Here is a 16233-nt window from a genome sequence, read left to right as displayed (position 1 = left end):
TCCGCCTTGCATGGATGACGTCCAGATTGGCAGCTGAATAAGTCCAGGGACAGAAGAAAAAAAGAACCTTCTCCCCTCCTGGAACAAGTTGTGATGTCTACATCACGTCAGTTTCACCACCCTCAACCAAAAGGGGTGACGGACGAAAAAAATAAAAAAATTGCATTTACTTCTTATTTGATTCCTAAATATATAAATATTTGTTGATTTCCTATAGTCGGGAGCTCTGAGACGAGGTCGCCAAAAGGATTAGAAACAGACTTGAAAGGAAAAAAAGCTAACTTGTATTTTTTGGGTGGGGTTTCTTTTTCCTTTTTTCGGCGGCCTTGTTTTCAACCCTAATTTTCACTGGAAATGTATGGAACTTAAACGTTTTAAATCTACACTCCCTCCACGCCAAAGAGACGCGCTTCGCTGCTTTTCCAGGGTTTTTGTCCCTTTTTTTACTGGGAAGTAATTCGAGACTGCACCACCTTCCTTTTTTTATTTATCTTTTTTCTCTTTCATATTTTTCACTTTTGTTTTTTGTTCTTTCCCCGGTTCCCCTCCACATACAGCAAAAGGGTGGTTTCAGACTCGGAACACATACAGCGGGTAAATTGATCGGCTCCTAAACATACGGACCCTTTAACGAGCTTTTACGATTGAACCTCCGAAAAAAACACAGAAAAATCTACCCTCCGCATCCATCTGATACTGTAAAGCCTTTCCAAAAAATAAAAACTACACAACATTTCCCAGTTCTATTCTTGTGTGTTCTTATACGCACTCCATTTGAAGAGAAAAAAAAAAGAAGGCCAAAGACGCGCCCTGCAGAGTCTGGCGATTACAAAGTCAAAAAAGATTTTTTTCAGATCAAGAGGGAGAACTTCATCATGGCAGCTGCTCTGCTGCTAGCCTCGTGTGTTTCCTCCTTGTTGAAACACATTTTCTTATCAAAATCTACAAACGCGCCGTATAATGTGTACACATGTAAGGTGCATTTTTCGATATGTCTAGCGTGTCTCTTTTTGGTTGATTCCAGGCCCACAAAGGCCGGTGGTGGGTCCTGCGCCCAGCATGGGGTTCACCGCGTCCCGACGTCATCGTCCTATGTGTTCGATGGAAAAAGAAGAAGAAGAAGGAAAAGGGGAGGATCTGGAATAAGAAATGCTCACATGTGAAAGATAGAGAGAGAGTCTCCTCGACAGACACGTCCATGAAAGATTCACAGGGTCCAGGGCTCGGGAAAAAAGAAGACGCCATCGTCGAAAATAAGAAAAAAAAAATTCTCTTGACAGTTTTGGATGTCCAGGAGAAAAGAAAAGGGTCTCTTCTCTTGGTCAGAGATTCCTTCTCATTCAGAAAAGATACGAGTCAAATCCAATCTCCCAGCGTCCACCCACATGCCAAAGTTCAAATAAATCTTACGCAGGGTCTCCTGTCCAGTCAAAAAATTATTGATGGACTGCGTCCTGGGCTGCTACTGCCATACTGGACTCTCTCTTATCCGCTATATATTTTATGTATCGGCCAAAATGTCAAACGGTCATCATCAAATACTGCGCGTGAGAATGACTCGGGGCGTCGTGGGCGTCCGTTCCGGTTCTCATTTTCATCTTCCGGAAGAAAAAAAGAAAAACAAAATTGCAACCGGTACGTCATCTCCCTTACATACACATCAAACAGAGCTCAACTGTCGCGCATCAAAAAAAGAAATTTTTATTTTAGTAAATGCGGTGGGATAACCCCCCCACCTACTCCACTCAGATGAAAGGAGGTTCTCTTTTGTGCGGATTCAAACTGGGATTGATCCCACGGATCTTACATGGGGGGTGGGGGCGACAGTGACGTGCGTGTTGTTTGTGTAAGGAAGCTACTACTACTACTACTCTTCATTGTCCATCGCTAGAAAAACTGCAAGAGCGACAGAATTAAAGGGAAAAAACTGGGCGAGTTTGAAAGAGCCGCGCTTTTTTCTTTTTGACGAAACGAATGTAGGGACCCGCTGAAAATGTTCCATCGGTAGGAGGAGGAGGAGGATAATAATCCCGACATCAAAAGCCTTCTCTGATTACACACTCAGAGAGAAGAGAAAAAGGGCAGACACACACAATGGGCAAAGGCGAAGAGCAACTTATCATTCTTTTGCACGCGCCACGCCCTCTTCAGCTTTGCTTTTTTCGCCTTCATCATCATCCAAACGGCGGCGCCCCCTCACCGAAAACATTTCTTGGCTATTGATGATGAAGACGGCGGACGGAATCATCGATCCAACTTGTCCTCGGATATTACACCAAACAACAACAACAAACAACCAGAAAAACTCGCCAGAACTTCTCTTATTTTTTAAAATTCAACATCAATCGAGGACGGCAGATGCGGAGTACGAATGGCGTCACGGAGGGGCTCTGTTGTGTTTTGTCGACTCGCTTTTGTTTCTCTCTCCAAAGGGGACAGACACTGTCGCTGTGCTAAATCCCGTGTATAGTAAAGAGGAGCGTGTGCCGTACAAAGTGTGAAAATATAACACCACCCCATCCAACCCCCCCCGAAAAAGAAAGAAAAAAGATGGAAATAGTCGGTGGGAAATCGCACTCGACGTCAAAGAGGATCATGAAAGACCTCAAAGCTCCTCCAGGGACAGGCAGACTCTCTCTCTCTCTTCGATTTGAAAATAAAACCGGCCCTCAGACTCTCCTTCATCATCAGCCTCTTTTATTTTATTTTTTTATTTTTTAAGAAGAAGAAGATGAAAGGCGACACAAGACACAACTGGCCGTCGGGAGATATGGCAGACATTAAGTGCCAAAAAAAGAAGGAGACCAGAGCAAAACGACACAAACCGCACACAACCCGTTTGGGGCGTCGACTTTGGCTGTCAACCAGCAAAACCCTCCGGCCGCCGGAGAAGAAAAAAAAAGGAAAAAAATTGCAGCGCGCAATAATACCCAGTCCTGTCCGCTTTGATATCAAAACTTTGTCGTCTTTCTGAAAAGTCTATAATGATGTCGTCTTGGGAGGGAGAGAGAGAGACGTCGGTGGGGTTTTTATTTTTAAAAGCGCCGCCGCCCTAAAAAGTTGTTGTGAGTTGCCCAGTCACACATGCATAATGGGTCTCATTACCCAACTTTGTGATTGCCTTTCCATCAATAGAAATGGCGTGTTGTTCCGCGAATCTGCATCCGACGACTCTTAAGCTCCTCCGCTCACGTCCTATCGAGTTGAGCGGAGTCAGCTGGGATGATGCGCTTTCATTTTCCGCGGGACTTAAACATTTCCCAATCGATCACGACTGCTGGGTATAAGCCCATCTATCTCGCTAATTATTCATTGGACGGCGTCTTTGTGTGCGCGGGGGAATATAAATTCAAAAGTCGCCAAAAAATAATCGGATCCAATCAAAGAAACAAGACAATCCCCCTATCAAACCAAAAGTGAAAGGTGGTGGTTCATTGGGGTACGTACCGTTGCCGGAGATGGGCAGAGTGCCCTGGTGAGTCAACGCCAGTTCGGATTCGGTGAAGGTAATTTCCGAGGCGTGGTCGCTGCTGTTGTTGGACGTGGGCGTCGATCCTCCCAGCGAGTTGTTGCCCGGCACGCTGAAGAGTTGCTGAGACGGCAGCGGCGGAGGGTTGAACGCATGGGCATGGGCCGGCGGGTAAGCGTACGGCTGCTGGTACTCGGGCTCCTGCTGCTGCTGCTGCTGCTGGTGGAGCTGGCCGAGATGATGATGATGATGTTGCTGGAAGTTGTTGTTGTTGTTACTGCTGCGCTGCGGTGGTTGTGGCGGCGGTTGTTGCGACCTCCTGCCACGCTGTTGTTGTTGTTGCTGCTGCTGCTGCTGCTGCTGGATGGGATGACTGGGCGATGCTTGATGATTGCCCGGACCCGATGATGCAAGTTCGTTGGCGTCCTCGCCCTCCTCCGACCCACTCAGATACGTGTAGAGTCGAGTGATGGTCCGGTCCAGCTTGTCGACGGCCTGGCGCCTCGAAGACATTTGAAAACCTGATGGGGGGAAACAACAACAAGAAAAGAAAATGAAATCAAAGAAAATTAAGAAATCATCTTTCCCGGTTTATCAAATCAAAGAAAAAGAAAATAAAAAGTAACAAAGACGCCAGAGTGGAATAGAAGAGGGGGGAATATGGCTCCTCCAACAACAACAACAACAGCAAGAGCAGCAACGACAACAATCGTATCACAGACTTGACGACGCGCTCCCCAAAGTGGATATATTATGTAGGATGGTCTAACAGGGGGTCTTTTACGTCTCGACGTCTTTTATGTCTTGATGTCTTTATCTTTATGGTGGGTCGCAGGAAGAAGAAGAAGAAAAAGAAGAAGAAGATGTATAGGAAGATGGCGCTCGATGGAATCTGTGGGATGGAGAGTAAATAAATGTCGTGACCGCTCTCCCCCCCTTCTTTCTTTCTTTCACAGATGGATTGGGAGACAGTCCTTACTATTCCAGCTTCCGCAAAGGTCACACACACAGAGACACACACAAAAAAATAAAATAAAATAAAATAAAAAAGAAGAAAAAAAAGCCAAGACATAATATCAAATGCGTTCTGGCCTTTCGGCCATGTCTGTGTGCGGGCACGGAATACAGATTTCCCAATTGCTTTCTGTCAAGACGGGGCCTTTCTATATAGTGTGTGTGTGTGCCGTGTTTAGCTGTCTTCTTCTTCTTCTTCTTTGGCCCCCATCTTTCCCATCAGTCCAGATGGTCTATATAAAAATAAATGATCCCGGTCGTATAGAGGCTCCGAGTATCGTACCACCACCATCGGGAGGAGAAATCTTTTTTTTTTTCCTTTTTTTTCTAGGGGGTTCGTGCTGTGCCCATCTGCAGCGCAACGGCAATCAGCCGCGTGATATTCTGGCGTATAACCCAAGCTGGGCACGAACGAAACAGACTTTTGGCTTGTCCATAAGCCCAGCTGGAAAACATTCGTCCACGTTTATAACCAGCAGCAGCCCAGAGTGAAGGATGTCTTCTATATGTATCTCCGTGTCTGATATGCTCTGCTTTTTGTCTCTTGTCTCTTTTTATTTTTATTTGTTACTGGATAATTCTTTTTTTCTTTTTCGTTTTTGAGCTCTACAACAAAGACGACACTGTTTCTCGTCCAGTCCAGCAGGAAAGACCCTTAATCATTTAAAGTTTCTTCTATTCGTTGGTCGACTGTTATCAGTTGCTTTGTGGCTTATCTGGTTGTTGTTGTGTGCTGTTGTTGTAATATACTGGCCGGTTAATTGGATTCCTCTGTATAGTGTGTACACATCTCATAGAGTAGTAGTCGTCGTCGTCGTAGTTGTAATAGCCATTGTATAAGCATGTCATAAAATTCTAGTCGGGATCCCCCCCAACCATCTCTGAATTTATCTGACCGGCTCATCGCTACCGTATGGTTTTCCACTAAAAAGTTCTTCTTCTTCTTCTTCTTTGGCTTATTTTTCTTCTTCTCCGGAGTTTGTTGATGAGATCGCAGCTGGGCGGCACCGAAACATGAGTCACAATAAACAACCAGACACACACACACACACACACTTGTGTGTAATATGCGTACACGTCCTTCTTTCTCTCTCTGTCCTATTCAAATAGCCTGGCCCAATCTCTTTCTTTTCTTCGAAGCAAATGTGGTTTAAAAAAGAGAGAGAGAGAGTTCCTCGTTGTTGTTGTATTGTGTTGTACGGTTGTTATCGTTCGGCGTGTCGTCGGCATTGAGCCAAATCGACGTAATCCGCCTCTCTCGCTTTTTTCGTAACACAAAAAAGGCGCAACAGACTGGAAATTTTCTGGACGGACAAAAAAATAAAATGGAAAGATAGATGAAAGTGGTTGATGATCTTGTATGTGTCGGCCCTGGCATTTGGCGAAATCACCTCGAGTTGAAAAAAAAAAATAAACTATCCAAATGGCCGAGATTTTTATTCGTGGCATTTGAGCCGAAAGGAGAAAAAGAAAAAGAAACCGAGAAATATAATAAATAAAATACGTCGAGGTGCGATATTTCGTCTAATTCAAGAGGGGCGTTGAAAGGTGAAAGAGTCGACGGGTCTCGGTCGTTTTGTTTCGTTATTTTTACGATCGGAGAACGAGAGTGGAAGCATTAAAGGAAAGAAGAAAAAAGAAATGAAAACGAGGGGGGAAACAAAAATCAAATAGGAATATGCAATGCTCTCCAGCTGAGAATCAGAGCTTATTTATTTCTTTTTCTTTCTTTAAAATATATAAAAATATGAACCGGGTGTGAGGAGAGCTGCTGCCGTGGCTCAGGTATACAACAACTTCATCGTTAGCGCACGCAACACTCCACTGATGGCTTCCATCACACCTTTTATATTCTTCTTTTTTTTTCTTCTCCCTTCTATTCGATAGGTTTCCCTTTAGATTTTTTCTTCTTCTCGAGGGTTTCGTTCATCAACGCGCATCTCCCCCACTCAAAAGAATATTTTGTTCCCAAACTCTTGTGGCCGCGCTGCTGCTCCTGACGGCCGTTTCCATTTTTTTTTTTTTTCCTTTCCCATAGCCTCAAACACAATTTTTTGAAGGTTTTTTTCTTTTTCTTTTTTTTCTTTTCTTGGACGCGTGTTTAATGGCTTTGGGGGCGCCAAGGCAAAAATCAGGCCCGGGCCAATGTTGTGTGCACGCGACGACGCAACTCTTGGCCGGGGGTTGGAGCCGAGCAAAGTGGATCGTCATTCTGACACGTTGGCCCCAACACAGAATGATGTACAACCTTTAGTATTAGAGCCATAAATATGATGATGATGGTGTCGAGAGGCCAAAACGAGCAAAAGCCTCTCGAGCAACAAATGTGAAAATGTGATTATTCGTATCATTCGACGCCGCCTTCCCAGAGAGTTCTTTATCTTTTCCTTCTTCTTCACTTTTTTACCACGAGATACTCTGCTTGAGCTCGGCCTTGCATAATAATACGATCCGCCTCTTCTTCCACCCAGAATTCACCGTTAGAACGCATTTCCCCCCCTCACTCGATATACTAATTCCAAAATGAATATGCAATTACTGATCGATCCCCTCCTGGTGAGTAAATGGATCCAATCCAATCGATGGTACACCTTTTGAACTCGCCAAAGCAGAACAATCGGTTCGAATATATAAAGACGAGAAGAAGATATTCCGGACGGAGGAAATTCCCACAAACTCCCAACGTTAATGACAGCTCTCATTTGGAAATCCATCAAACAACAATAACAAAACGCGGTCGAAAAAGAAAAAAAACAGGTAGGCGAAAATGCAAAAGGAGAAAAAAAACATTCCAACTGGAAAAGAAAAAAGAAATGGTGGGAGTGTACCCATCTTGTCTAATGAAGTCAAACCTTATACAGTTCAAAAAATCCTCCTCCTTCTTTCCCATTTGTGGGGGGAGAAAAACGGAAAAATACAAGTTCATTGTTCTCTCTCTCTGTGCATTATATCGATGCGGGCACAAGTGAGCACAAGAGAGTCTATTCATCGATGCTGCTGCTACGGGTTCAAACAGTGCGTGAAAAACACATCAGCAATGAGAGAGAGAGAGAGGAGAGAGCACCCAAGCAGCTCCGGCATTCAGAAACGAGATGATGAGGGGAGAAGAAAAAAAGTGAACCGCCCACAAGCTCATCAGACCCTCAATTAAAATTCAATAACGACGCCATCAGCCATTGACAGATGGTGTCGACTACGCCCACTCTCTTCTACTCGACGTGTATACCGTACTACCCCGCAAGTGCAAGCACACGGGGTAGTAGAGTGTACTCGGGAATTTGTTTAAAAAAGGAAACCCGTGCCGAACACACGTTGAAAAAAAAAAAATGAACCCCCCCTAGAAGCAACAACAACAACAACAACAAAAAAGGGAATAAATCTGCCTTGAACTGAATAATAATAATAATATTATTCTTTCATGTATTCCAAGATTTTTCTTCCAACCCACTTTACCGGGTTTTTGTTTGTTTCAAACATTTTCCCCCCGTGTTTTTTGTTTTTTGTTTTGTTTTCTATTTAGTTGAATAAATTATTTCTCTACTCTGAATTTGTTTTTGTTTTCTCCAGGTATTTGGAATAAAATCATTTCGAATGTTGAAAAACGATTTACAGAAAAAAGAAAAAAAAAATGAATTTTGAACTTTGAATTGGAAATGTCGTCGTCGTGTCTTCCGTGAGTGGGGCCGATAAATACGAAAACCATCGCAACATTTTTCTTTCCCCCTCCATCTCTCCAAACACGCAATAAAAATAATAATCATAATCATAACAACAATAATAAGGGGACGACGCCGAACGACGTTGTTACACACACATTACGTCGAATCGATTTCGTCTCTTATTCGACCGGATGATGGCTTCGTTCGGCCGGAATGGATGTGGCGGAGCAGCACGGAATACTAGTTCTTCTTCTTTTTCTTTTCGAAAAAATTACCTTCGCCTCTCCTTGTGTTTAGGGGTGGGGGGTGGATGGTACAAGGGCAACTTGTCGCGTTCGTTTCTGTCATCAATCGTCAAGTGGAGAGGCGAAAGAATAGAGAAGCTCATGTGAGAGAGAGAGAGAGAGAATCCGACGGGCGAGCGTGATGCGATTCACGCACGTGAAATCAATCAAATGTGAAGCACCTGCTGATATCCCCTACGACTAGAGAGACACGCGGTCGTGATCCGGCCGTCCGTCCGTGTGTGTGGGATATCCACTCGAGATAACAAACACCCCGGGAAACATTAAAAAACAAAAATGGAAAGAAATAAGAAAGAAATAAGAAAATATACGAAGTAAAGAGAAAGTGGTTTCAATCACGACACCCAAGTAGTGGGCCACTACTCGTTGGGAAATGTCTTGTTGTGTTCTCTTCATTGAAATAAGAAAAAAACCAACATCCAACACGAAACGAATTACTTGAGTGAAGAGCGACAGGGCGAGATAGAAAAAGAAAAATCTGGCGTTTTGAAAAAATAAAAAATTTTTGAAAAGAAGAAAAAAGTTTGTCCTTATTTGGTTCGAAAATTTTCATATTTTTTCATCTGTCTGGTTTAGTTCAATCTGCTTTTTTTCCTTTCATTTTTTTTCAATTTCTTCTTCTTTTAAGTGCACGCGGTTGAATTTCACGGTTGCTTCCTGCCGAGGAGGGATCGGGTGTTTCGCCTGCTCGGCAAACGTGTTCTGTCGAGTCACATGGAGAGAAGAGACAGGAACCAACAGAAGAGGAACAGAAAAAGAAGAAGAAGAAGGCCAATAAGCCAACGAAGAAGAGAAAAACAGACTTTTTTCTTTTTGGCTTTTGACACGCACCGTGGCCCCAGTCAACTGTCACCGATCGGTTTGACGGATTGCTCTGATAATTCCGCCCATGTCAGCAACACAACTGGGGGGAAGAAGAGACACACACAGGTCCGTTTTTGGGGGACCTGATGTGCACCAAGGAGAGTCGGATACCACCAAAGATGGAAACATCCGGCAGAAGCAGCAAAAGAAGAAGAACGCCTCGACAACAATCAAAAGATTTCCATTCGATTCATGGACGTAAATTGCTTCAATCAACGATCAAAAGGGCCTAACGGATTTACAATAAAGAAGCGCCGAGCGTTGTCGAAAAATATCAAAATGGTTGTTTGGTCGTAAAAGAAACCTGGTTGGCATAGCCCCGCGTGCCCGAACCCAACAATAGACGGGCTAATAATCACCAGAAGTGGGTGGGTGTGATTGTCGTGTGTAGCCAACACACAACAACAACAACGCCAGTTTGCTACTTCTTCTTCCAGCGACTTAACGATCTCCGATTGCTTCCCTTCTTTGTCGTTTCATGCCAAGTCACCTGACTTAACTGGTTACATTTGGAAAATCATATTTCTTTTTCCAGTGAAATTTAGTGGGGGGATTCTTCTTCTTCTTGTGGGTTAGAAAGAAAGGGGCCCCACCAACCAACCCAAAAGGAAAAAAATAAAAAAAGTCGTGCTGTCATTGTGTGCGTGCCTGAGATAGTGGTGTGAGCGCGAGCGCTTGCTGGGCTAGTGGAGAATCCAATCAGACCAATTATCAGTCATGGAGCAGGCCCATTTTTGCCTCCGCTGCATACAGTAGGACAAACCCCCCCACCACCACCACCAAAAGAAAAAAACGGACGAGGGAGGAGATATACCCTCCCTCATTTCGCCCGTCGCCGCATCCTCCTACACTCAGGGACAGAAAAAAGGCTGATTGCTTATCCGATCCTATTTTTTCTTTCCTAGTAGAAACTAGTAGGGGGTTCTTCTTCTTCTTTTTCCCCCCAAAAAAAGTCACATTTCTTTTTTTTTCTCGGTACTATAGGCAATATGATGGATTAGGGTCTACACAGAGAGATGTGGGGGGGATTGAGTGGGAGGAGGAGGTGGAAAAAAATAAAAAAAGAAGAATCGGCTAATGCACTTTTTATCGATGCCGTACATCTTTCGGTGCGGACTGTGCGCTGCGCTCCCTCTCGTTTTATATTTCGTCGGACTCGACAGAAAAAGAGTTTTGATGGATCAGTGACAGGATTTTTCCTCGTATTGTAAGGGGAAGGCAGAAGCGCGGGCCGACTAACAGGGCCAACATCTGAAATGAACCGTGAAGGTGGGGCTGAAACTTCTTTTTTTTTATTTTTTACAAAACAACGCGCGCAAAATAAAAGAAATATAAAAAAAAGGAAATCGAAAAATCTTTTGCCACTAGGGAAAACGACATCAAAAGAGTTTTAGACTTTGATTGTTCCTTATAGCCTTGGCTACTACTTGACTGGAAGAAGACTGTGCACGTTTTTGCATCCATGACTTGTCTACTTTCATGTCAACTTGATACCTTCCCTGATAATATGCCGGAGCTCTTTGTGTGTGTGTGTGTCGTACCCAGAGACTTTATAAGGCTACTACTTGCATCGATATATGAATAAAGTAAAAAATTTTCTTATAAAAGATGGAAACCCCTACGATAGAAAATCCCTTATTCCGTAAAGGGCTTTTGACTTTTCCGTTTCCTGTGCGGCCGACCGATTTCTGTTGTCCCTCATCCGGACAGATTGGCCTGGCTGGAATCTGTCAAATATGATATTCAATGTCCTTTTTTTGATATTTCTCTTTTTCTTTTTTGCGTTGACGACAGAACGTCAATGCTGCCAACAATGGACATCAATCCTTTCTATCAAGAAAATATCCACCTTTTTTCCTGGCCGAAACACACCCGTTTTTCTCTCTTCCGCTTTTCTTTTTCTCTCTCCTATTTTCATGAAATTCAATCAAGCTTTGAAAATTCGATATATCGAATGAGAAACGGATATAGTTCCCCCCTTTTCCCCTTGAGCAGCTGCACAAACCACCGACGAAAAAAAAGAAAAAATTCCGTGTTGAAAGGTGTGTCCTGATGTAAACAGCAGAGCTCCTTTATAGATATCCCATTAATTTATCGGATGAGTGACGATAGGATTCTCTCCTTTCTTGTCCATGCAGATGAAGACAGACAAGACAGGGCCCGTCGTTTTATTTTTCGGCTTGATTGCACATTTATCGAGCGCGCGGTTTGTGTTTCTGAAAGGAGAAGAGAGAGGCCGCCAGAGAAAAAACACACACTACACCGAAAACAATGGCTTAAAAATAGATAGATGTAGTAGACGTCTATTAAGAAATAATACGCGGACAGACACATGTGCAGTTCTTATTTCTCTTTGGAGGCTCCATAGGTTGGCATTGTCTCTTTGATATCTAAAACCCCTCTCTCTCTCTCCTGGTTGGATTGGATTTAGTACAAAAGAAACGGCCCGCTCCTTTCTATTTTATCAAATTGAGTTCGTTCGGTTGGTCCAAAAAAGAAGAGTGCAGGATAAAGAGCGGGGGGGGGGGGGGGGGGGGAGGTTATTCCTAGTCCATTGTGAGCTGCCCCCCCCCAATAGAGAAGAATAGAATTAGCCAAGACACACAATGAGAAGAGGATCAACTAATACCAACTCTTTTTCATCCAGACTGCGGTGTATAAAATTCAATTCCTTCTCTTTCAAATAAAAATTTAGTTTTCAAAGAACTATCGTGAAAAAAGAAAAGAAAAACGTTTGCCCGATCATTTCAATCTCGCATTCCCATTTCTACTTGGGAATGTTTCGTCTATACAACAGCACTAATGTAATAACTTTTTTTTCCCCCATCTTATCCGTGATGGCTTTTGGGGGATTTTTGATTTTTCCTATCCGTTGACGGAGATTAGACGACCAGATAAAAAGAAAAAAAGTTAAAAGAAAAAAAAAAGAAATATACGGTGAAGAGATGCTGGCCCCCCCGTGAGGATGACGATGAAATATCTACACAAATCAAGGGCGGTATTTTTCGTTGATTCCAATCTATTTGGGCTTGACGTTGTTGTTGTTGTTGTGGCTGTTCTGCTCCAAGGAGTTTTTTTTTCCTCATATATTTTTTTTTTTCAATTAAAAAAAAATCAAAGAAATTTTTCAATAAAGAAAAATAAAATGGGAAGAACGTGCATACCCAAAGGGCAAAGCAACAACAACAGACGCGGATGAACAACAACAACCAACAAGAAAAAAAAATTCCAATATAATCGTAGACAAATAACCAATTCATTATCGACGGTGACGTCGGTCTATTTCGTAATCAAGTGGAACGTAAATAATTCCGTAATTGATTCGACTACTATTTGCGAAGGGGCGATGAATCAATCCGCCCCTTAGGAGAAAAACTCACGAAAAAAAGAAAAAAGGAAAATCATTTCTATAAATTCAAACGCATATTAAGGGGAAGGCGGAGTCTGAATGAGAAATGAATAAAAATCGATGATGATGGAAGAAAAAACGGCCATATTATCAAGAACGGTTTAGACGGGAGGAGGACTGAGAGCGCGGTTTCATGCACAATCGATCGACGTCTCACGAGTTTTTGAAGAAAAAGAATACAATATCAGTTGAAAAAAAGAGAATAAAAGACTCGAGCTGCGGGAGTGAGTAGTGCTGCTGTCGTTTGGCTCTTTGAAGGGATACATCTCTCTCTCTCTTTCCCAAATTCTATATGTGTCTCTTTTCTTCTTAAAGTTGGATGTGAGAAACACAACGAGTCGGTTCCGTTCTAAATTATCGATCGAACCAATAGAGAGAATGCGTTTGATGTCGACTTTTATACTCTCGCTCTCTCTATCTACCCTCCATCAAAATATTTGAAAAAAAAAAGTTTCAAATGCACTTCCGTTGCTTTTCTTTTTCCTTTTCTGTGTACCAAAGTCTTTCGTTCGACTCTTTCCATTTTCATCATCGGTTGATTTTATATAGAAATGTCAAATCAAGATGAACGAGCTCTTCTCACATCCAAAGTGGAAGAGGAGGGTGCACACCATATGTAACATCCCAGTCGCCTCTTTTTTCTTTCAAAAAATATTTATTAGTGAGACTTACTTTGAAAAAAAGAAACTTGTCGATTGATCTCCCCCCTGGTAAAATAGTAGGGTCGTCTGCCATTTTTTTTTTAGCCTAGACATTGTACGTTAGGAAGAGATTCCGGTCGGTTAAAAAGTCTTGGCTTCAAGTGCTTTATACTGTCTCTCTCTCTCGCACACAGACTATATATAAAAGAAGCTATACGTCATATCGGGGCTCTCTGTACACACGCAACGGGAGGGGGAAAAGGATGTCGAGCTCCCTATACATATCCAGTACACTATCAGCTGATTTGCTGGCTGGCTCCCGGCGTCGTGTGCTATCCCCCCTACTCGTTCGTGACAGTTCGGTTAACGCATCAAAAAGAAAAGAAAAGGGGAGGGTTATACCGGTACGTTTAACAACCCCTCGTATTATATTCGGTTGAGCTTCAAGCCCAGTGAACATTTCACCCCCCTCCACCATGCAGCCAGTCTCCTCCTTACTAAAAGCGTCCCGATATTGTATCCAAATGAAATGGCGCGTGTTTAGTTGGGCGTCGTCACACATAGTCAGAACCGACCGCCAGCAGGCCCAGCAGCAGGAAAGGGTTGCGCGGAAAAAAAGGATAAAAAGGGGGAAATTATTTACAAGCGCCGAAGAGTTTGGGAGAAAAGTTTGAAATGATACACTTCCCCCCTGCTGCTGCTGCTGGTAGGATCGGGTTAAAAGCCGGGCGAACATGATGGAGGAGAACCCGTGGAAGCACTACATAATTATGATAATAAAACTTATGGAGGGGAAGAATGAGGAAAAAGGGCCGATAAAATGGCAACAACACAGAGCGGAAGAGAGTAGGAAGTGGTCGAAAATAAGTGAAATTCTCCCAACCGAAAAGGATACTATCGGACTTGACGGTAAGAGAGAGAGCGCACAAGGCCAGATTATAATAGTCTAGTGGTAGCAGCACTAGCTGCTGCTGCTATAGACGCCGTAGTAGACTGTGTGTGCTGGATGCGATAAATCAGTCATTCCGGGGCTCATTAGTTATTCAAACGGCCGAGAGGCAAAAGCGGAAGCGGAGCAAAAGGAACGGCAGAACAAAAGTTCCGTCATATAGACTCTCTCTCGTCGTGTGTGTGTGTGTCTATACCAGGGTAAATACGTGCAAGGATAAAGGAGGGAGGGCAGAGATCCGGATATTGAATTTGGTGGATACTTTTCTCTACTACTCCGCATATGAGTGAGGGGGTAGGGAGGGGGGGGGGAATCAATTATTTATAGTCGCATGAGGCACCGCAGCAGAGCAGGTGCCGATTTCTTGTGAAAACTGAAAAATCTTTCCCGTAGCCGAAACGAATGACGTTTTAAAATTTCACGCAGTTTCAGCGGAGGAGCCCGGTCACGTAGCCCGAATTGATTGGGCCAGCCTTCATCTATTTAGACCTGTCATCAGACGGACACGACGACGTCCCTCTTGTCTATTTGTTTCCTCTATGCATTATCGAGTGGCAAAAGACTCACGGAACACGACTGACAACCCCGTGGGCTGGCCCGTCTCTCTCCCGCTGCTCTCTGGTTATTAGACACAAAGTTGAGGGTTCGTGCTTCAAGTCATTCCCTCGCACATTTCCCCTCCCCCCGCTGGTCGTTGTCCATTTCACCTTCGTTTTCTTGTAGTAGTCAGAGAAATTTATTTATTTCCCTCCCTCCCCCCCCCCCCTCCAGTCTCTTGTGTCCCGTGAAATTTCAAAGAGGATTTTCCTGTTTCGACTTGTGTGAAAGCCGGGCAACGGACAGACGGGCAACCGGGGTGGCCAGTCTACGCCATGTCTAAATAAAATAAAAGAAGCAGCTCAAAAAAGTAAAAGAAAAAAAGAAAAGGAAAACTATTTTCTCTTTTTCTAGTTGTCTGTCTCTTCTCGTACATGTAGAAGAGTCGTGAACCGGACACACACTCGCGGGATTTGTGTGTGTGTGTGTGTAGTCCGTGTGGTACTACTCCAGCCGCACGGTAGAGTGATGGACGTTTTCACGCGATGTCATGTTATCCTTTCCTCGTCTCTAACACAAACTAGACAGACAACCCCAAAGGGGAGGGAAAAACCTGATCATTCCAATTCAACTCTCCTACTACTACCCTGGTAATTTACCCAGTAAATACCAAAACCCCTATCGTTCAGCCCCCCTTCCTGGAAATGTCTACCCGTTTCTTTTTTACGATCAATGACGTCATAAACATTTCACCCCAGAAACTTAGAAAAAAAACAAAAAATCAATTTCGTGAGACACTCAAGTGGGCACTTGTTAAATAATTTACTTTAAAGGAATCAGCTTTATTAGGCACAATGTAAGAAAATTGTCGAGTTGATTGTTCTTCTCGAGACTTGTTCGCTAAGTTGCCACACGTTTAGAATGTCAGTCTTGGCTGTTATAAAGTCAAACCTTTTTTTTCTCTCCAAATATTTCTTCAGTTTTTTTTGTTTGAGGGGGAAATTTTATGACGGGACACGACCACCTAGTCGTCCCTTAACCCGGGTTGAAAACACCACCAAACTGTCACTTTTTGTTTTGGGGAGGATTGTGGTACGGTGTGTTGTGCCCCCCCCCTTTCACGGTGTCCTCCACAAGAAGAAGAAGAAGGAGGACGGTTGAAAAACATTAGGACTTTCTGAGCCAGTTGTGAAGACAGCCAAGATCCCCCAACAGAGACTTATACAAAACTACTCGGTTGCCATATCCTTTAGAGCCTCCCTCTGTGTGTTCCTTATTTTATTTTTTTATCCCACTGGTCCCCTGGAAGACACTGAAGTAAAAGCGGCCTCGTCTTTATCTCCTTTTGCTTTTTGTTTAGTTTCCCTTTTTCCTTCTTTCACAAAG

At 43.4% G+C, this 16233-nt stretch overlaps 2 protein-coding genes and 1 long non-coding RNA gene across 7 annotated transcripts in view; 2 read left to right on the top strand and 1 right to left on the bottom strand.

Moving 5' to 3' along the window:
* LOC124332025 (structural maintenance of chromosomes protein 2-like) overlaps positions 1-16233 on the top strand; it is a 324380-nt gene that overhangs the window by 85167 nt on the left and 222980 nt on the right. The window lies entirely within an intron of this gene.
* The window catches only part of LOC124337859, a 639313-nt gene that overhangs the window by 507441 nt on the left and 115639 nt on the right, over positions 1-16233 (top strand). The window lies entirely within an intron of this gene.
* The window catches only part of LOC124330855 (teneurin-m-like), an 88044-nt gene that overhangs the window by 27316 nt on the left and 44495 nt on the right, over positions 1-16233 (bottom strand). For all 5 annotated transcript variants that reach the window (XM_046788753.1, XM_046788752.1, XM_046788751.1 and 2 more), the window contains one exon: positions 3448-3990. In XM_046788753.1, coding sequence (XP_046644709.1) covers positions 3448-3990 — 543 coding nt within the window. The remainder of the gene's footprint in view (positions 1-3447; positions 3991-16233) is intronic.

This window comes from Daphnia pulicaria, chromosome 1, assembly GCF_021234035.1.
Source record: "Daphnia pulicaria isolate SC F1-1A chromosome 1, SC_F0-13Bv2, whole genome shotgun sequence".
Taxonomy (NCBI): domain Eukaryota; kingdom Metazoa; phylum Arthropoda; class Branchiopoda; order Diplostraca; family Daphniidae; genus Daphnia; species Daphnia pulicaria.
The sequence above is the reverse complement of the archived record's forward strand: the minus strand, read 5'-3'. Positions and strand labels throughout refer to the sequence as shown.